The sequence below is a fragment of the Pongo pygmaeus genome, chromosome 15, assembly GCF_028885625.2.
Source record: "Pongo pygmaeus isolate AG05252 chromosome 15, NHGRI_mPonPyg2-v2.0_pri, whole genome shotgun sequence".
In the NCBI taxonomy this organism is placed as follows: Eukaryota; Metazoa; Chordata; class Mammalia; order Primates; family Hominidae; genus Pongo; species Pongo pygmaeus.
In genome coordinates, this window is record NC_072388.2 from 89,367,248 (window position 1) to 89,373,247 (window position 6,000).

At 44.2% G+C, this 6,000-nt stretch overlaps 1 protein-coding gene across 2 annotated transcripts in view; it reads right to left on the reverse strand.

Annotated features, from left to right (window-relative positions):
• Window positions 1-5,661, reverse strand: part of NRDE2 (NRDE-2, necessary for RNA interference, domain containing) — a 54,830-nt gene extending 49,169 nt beyond the window's left edge. Inside the window, exon 1 of one of the 2 annotated variants that reach the window (XR_008493828.2) lies at window positions 5,381-5,604. Coding sequence is in view for 1 of the 2 variants with exons in the window: in XM_054449888.2 (XP_054305863.2) it covers window positions 5,381-5,444 (64 nt within the window). In the remaining variant the exon portion in view is untranslated. Of the gene's footprint in view, window positions 1-5,380 lie in introns of both variants that reach the window. The other variant, XM_054449888.2, reaches the window with a different exon arrangement.
• Between the last annotated feature and the right edge of the window lie 339 nt (window positions 5,662-6,000).

Consider the following 6,000-nt stretch of genomic DNA (forward strand, 5'->3'; position numbering starts at 1 on the left):
TGTGCACTAGTAAAAAGAAATGAGGAAGATCTCTATAGAGTGTAGAGCGATCTCCAGGATCTAAGGTAAAATGCAGAACAGTATGCATTTAAGAAAGAGAGGGGAAATGTAGTTGCTTATAGAAAGGAGGGAAAAAAAATGGGAGGATACCATGGGCTAATGAAAATGTTAGTCTGTAGGGGAAGGAAAGTGACAGGTTGGAGAAACAGAGATGGAAGGTTTTTCTCCTCTGAATATACCTGGTTTACAATCTCAACATTAGGCTAAGCGTTTTACATCATTATAAAACAAAATCAAATTAAAAAGAAAAACAATCCCTAAAAATGGAAAACATTTATATTTGTATCACCATATATCAAACTGGTGGTAAAACCACACAGGGAATTGTTTCAAGTGATTTTCAAACTCAGTAAGTTGACCACATATCCACTGTGGGTTATGTCCTTAAAATAAATAGAACCATAAAAAAATCTGAAACTGTTAGCATTAGTCACATTAATACTGTTATTTTGAACATATAAAGAAATTTCAAAATTACATCAAAGAAGTAAAAGCTTCATAATCTTACATTTGGACTGGAAATACTAATATGAATTCATGACGTATTTTTCTCTTCCTGGTTCCATCCACTGAAAAATTCTAGAAGTAATGACAACACAGTGGTGATGATACCCCTAACAATCCAGTGTGTGGTTTTCATATATCCATACCATTTTCCACTAAAAGAAACCAGGATTCCCTGGAGAAATGGCCAACTCCAGTCCACAACAGAAAATGTAAGTGATGATTCCTGGACATCTCTTAGGATAGAAAGCAAGAAAGCTATTAAATAAAGATGATTGGGTCAGGCCCAGCATGATGGCTCATGCCTGTAATCCCAGCACTCTGGGAGGCCGTGGCAGGAGCACTGCTTAAGGCCAGGAGTTCAAGATCAGCTTGACCAACGTAGCAAGACTCTACCTCTAAAAAAATAAATAAATCAGCCAAGTGCGGGGGTGCACACTAGCAGTCCTAGCTACTCAGGAGGCTGAGACAGGCGGACTGCTTGAGCCCAGGAACTGGAGATTGTAGTGAGCTATGATCGCGCCAACCTGGGTGACAGAGTGAAACCTCATTTCTAAAAAAAGAAAAAAAAAAGCCTACCTGCAATGGATTGAAATATAAACATTAAAAATTCACGACTTCATAATGAAAACCAGAAACTTCACACCTCACTGGTCGCCTCTAGAAGTTACTGGGACCCCCAACTCATTATTCTGAATCTAAGGAATGAATCAAGTATTTATCCCAGGCTAGGCGAGGTGGCTCACGCACTTTGGGAGGCCAACGCAGGTGGATCGCTTGAGGTCTGGAGTTCGAGACTAGCCTGGCCAACATGGTGAAACTCTGTCTCTACTTAAAAATACAAAAATTAGCCAGGAGTAAGCCGGGCGCGGTGGCACACGCCTGTAATCCCAGCACTTTGGGAGGCAGAGGCAGGCAGATCATGAGGTCAGGAGATCGAGACCACTCTGGCTAACACAGTGAAACCCCCTCTGTACTAAAAATACAAAAAAATTAGCCAGGCATGGTGGCAAGCGCCTGTAGTCCCAGCTACTTGGGAGGCTGAGGCAGGAGAATGGTGTGAACCCGGAAGTGAGCTGAGATCGCGCCACTGCACTCCAGCCTAGGCAACAGAGCGAGATTCCATCTCAAAAAAAAAAAAATTAGCCAGGAGTGGTGGCGCATGCCTGCAGTCCCAGTTATTAGGGAGGCTGAGGCAGGAGATTCACTTGAACCCGAGAGGCGGAGGTTGCAGTGGGCCAGATTTCGCCACTGCACTCCAGCCTGGGCGACAGCTAGACTCTGTCTCAAAAAAAAAAAAAAAAAAAAGTATTTATCCTGTCTTTCCTGCCTAACTAAACTGTATTCAGGGTATCCCAATAGTTCTTCATAGAATAATTGATGTTAATAAATACAGGAGGAATGATATAATTAGAAAATAACCATTTTGCAACCTCAATGAAATAATAATGAACCTAAACAATAATCATGAATGGCTGCAAAAATCATTAGGTGTAAGGTTCACGGACTGCTTCATACGGGATGAAACAGGTTGCAACCACATGAATCCACTGGTCAATCTTAACATCACTAAAACAGAGAACATTAGACAGGGCATCCTCCTGAAATGATTCCATAGCAAGTGCATTGCTCCCCCAATGAGGTACTTTCAACAAAAAGATTAAATCTGAATCTAATTAATTGACTAGAGGTAAATACCAGTTTACAGGAAATACTGGAATACAGAAGCATGTTAAGTGACACTATGAGGATTTGGTGGGAAACATTTACAGGACAAATGACACGGTTTCCTCAACAAATCGATCACATGGAATGAAGGAGAGGGAGAAACTGATTTATACTGAAAGAGACCTAAGGCATATATCCACAAAATGCAATGTTGGCTGTATTTTGGAAATCGACTTGGACAATCCAACTATAAAATCCCATTTTTGAAACATCTCATGAAATTTGAACACTGACGGGTAAGTGAAAATGACCAGAAAAGAATTATGGCTTTTTTTCATTACAAGAGATAATGTTGTGTTTACATTTTTTCAAAAGACAATACTTTATAAAACATGCTTTTACACACATTTTCCTGATTGTAGATATCCAGAGGATGTCAAATAAATACTATTTAAGAGTAAGACTCCTCTGCAAAAGTTCGATTTCCCCCTCTCAAAATAAAAGGATAAAGCTTTGACATGTTATTAAAGATCACTATCCTCCATCACCACCAGCCCAACCATATTTCCCAAGGCTCCTCTTTATGCCACCACATCTCCAGACGAACTAGATGATTTGCAGTTCTCACACTTTTCTTCTGCAGGACTTGAAGGTCCTGGTATACACTTCCACCATCTTTATTTGTCCAAATCCTACTCTCTTGAAGATCCATCCACAACTTAGCTCCTGGCTGGGCACAGTGGCTCACACCTGTAATCCCAGAACTTTGGGAGGCTGAGGCAGGAGAATCACTTGAGCCCAGCAGTCTGAGATCAGCCTGGGCAACATGGCAAGACCCTGTCTCTACATAAGACAAAAAAAAAAGTAGGCTGGGTACGTTGACTTACACCTGTAATCCCAGCACTTTGGGAGGCCGAGGTGGGCGGATCACCTAAGCTCAGGAGTTCGACACCAGCCTGGCCAACATGGTGAAACCCCATTTCTACTAAAAATACAAAAAATTAGCCGGGTGTGGTGGCGTACACCTGTAATCCAAGCTACTCAGGAGTCTGAGGCACAAGAATCACTTGAAGCCGGGAGGAAGAGGTTGCAGTGAGCTGAGATTGTGCCACTGCACTCCAGTCTGGGTGACAGAGTGAGACTGCCTCAAAAAAAAAAAAAAAAAGTAAAAGAAAAAAATATTAGTTCCTACATAAAGCCTTTTTTGAACCTTCTATTAAGAAGTAATTATTCCTGGGCTGGGTGCGGTGGTTCACAACTGTAATCCCAGCACTTTGGGAGGCTACGGCAGGCGAATCACTTAAAGTTAGGAGTTCAAGACCAGCCTGGCCAAAACAGTGAAACCCCGTCTCTACTAAAAATACAAAAATTAGCTGGGCATGGTGGCGAGTGCCTGTAGTCCCAGCTACTCAGGAGGCTGAGGCAGGAGAATCACTTGAACCTGGGAGGCGAAGGCTGCAGTTAGCCAAGATAGTACAACTACATCCAGCTTGAGCGACAGAGCAAGACTTGGTCTCAAAAAAAAAAAAAAGAAAGAAAGAAAAAGAAGTAATTAATCCTGTAGTTCACCTACAGTATCTATAACATCCTACCTTGTACTATACACTTTTTTTAGGTGCACTCATGCATTCCTGCAACACACAATTATTAAGTACTATTGATCTGTACATCCAGAAAATATTTATTGAATACCTATTATACTTTGGACCTGTGCTAGGGGCTAACTATGCTACAATGAAGAGACAAACACTGCCCAACCTGATAGAGATTACAGTCTAGTAAGGGAAGACTACAATTTTACACAAGAAATTACTCACAATTACGAGAAATAGGATGAGCGCAGTGGCTCATGCCTGTAATCCTAGAACTTTGGGAGGCTGAGGCAGAGGATCGCTTGAGCTCAGGAGTTCGAGACCAGCCTGGTAACATGGTGAGACCTCATCTCTACTAAATATTAAAAAAAATTAGCCAGGCCTGTGGTGCACACCTGTAGTTCCAGCTATTCATGAGGCTGAGGCAGGAAGTTGAGCCCAGGAGTCTGAGGCGGCAGTGAGTCATGACAGCGCCACTGCACTCCAGCCTGGGCAACAGAGTGAGAGACCCTGTCTCAAAAAAAAAAAAAAAAAAAATTAGGAGAAATGTTACAAAAAGTGTAGAAACTATATGAGAGGATATAACAGATGTGTAAGACTCAACTGCGCCCTGTCACATATGGCACATAATTTAGAATTACTTTTTTTTCTTTTTTTTTTTTTTAGGGACAAGGTCGCCCCCCCCAGGGCGGGATGCAGCGGCACGATCATGGCTCACTGCGGCCTCAAACTTCTGGGCTCAAGCAATCCTCCCGCCTCAGCCTCCTGAGGAGCTGATACTACAGGTGTGCACCACCATGCCTGGCTTTTTTTTTAAGAGAAGGAGTCTCCCTATGTTGACCATGAGGGTCAGGAACTCCCGGGCTCACTATCCTTCAACCTACAGGTGTGGGCCACAGCTCCTGGCCAGGATTAACTACTTCTTAAATGAACTATGTACCCCAATTTTGAACAATGCAGCTCTGCTGGAAATGTCTGGGACTTAAGTAAAATGTGTAAAGCCATAACCTGATACACAGTAGGCCCTCAAGAATAAATGTTAGTTCTTTTCACTGGGTGCTGTGCCTCTCCAGAGAGAAACTGATTAGGTTTTGGATACTAATCCCCTAGCTCTAGGCCGCTATGTAATACCAACCTAATAAGCATTTCAGAAATAAGTACAACAGGAAAGGAAGTAATATGTAATAAAAACATTCTGCATTTGCATCAAGGGTTTCCTCGAGATGTCGAGTATCATTATTCCCAATTTAAAGACGAAGTAACTGAGGCTCGAAAAAAAGAACAGGACCTAACAACATCGTACAGAAGTCCCAGCTCCAGGGCATCTGCTGGACTTTCTCCATCCCTCCGTAACTCTACAACCTTGGCCCAGAACAGGCCTTTGGGCCCCAGACCTCGGAGGAAGTCTTGAGCCTTTCCCAGAAGGCTTTGCAGCGCCGCGGAGAACTCTGGGATACAAATGGATACACAAATCCAAAGCAAAAGTCTAGACCTGGGCCCGAGAAACAGCCTCTTAAGCCCCCCAGGTGCCTTCTTCGGCTCGTTTGTGTGCTTACCTTTTCTGGAGCTCCCGCCATCGGGAGCCTCACTAAGCCCCGCAAACGCTGGGAACAGCGCCATGACCACAGGCCGCCCCGCCGTTCTTCTCTATAGAGATGGCGCCGGCGAGCGAGCGCCGGTCTGAGGACCCCTGCCGTCGCGGTGCACTCTGGGAAATGTGGTTTTCGCGGCGCTCTCTGGGGCTTGACCCCGAAGCGGGAGGGGCGGCCCAGAGAGGAGGGTCGTCAAGGGACGGGGGCGCGGCGGGGCAGGGAGAGGCAGGGCAAAGCAGGGCAGGGCGGGGCCAAGGGGGGCGGGGCGAGGAGTGACGGGTTCCTAGTGGTTGGGACCCTGTGAGAACCGGAACTGCGGAAACCGGAGAAGGGAATTGTTCACCGCGGAAAGGGACTAAAGAAATTGGGATTCCAATTCGACCCCTAAATTCACACCATCCTTGCTAACTGGGTCAACTTAAACGCTCTAAGCATTAGTTTCCTTATCTGCAAAATGTTGAGAAGATTAAATGAACATATTTATAAAGGGCCTAGAGTTGAGTCCAGCCCATGAAAAGCACTTAATATGTGTTAGCTATTATGTGAATTATGACTGCAAGTTCGGCTCAAAGTCATGTGAGATA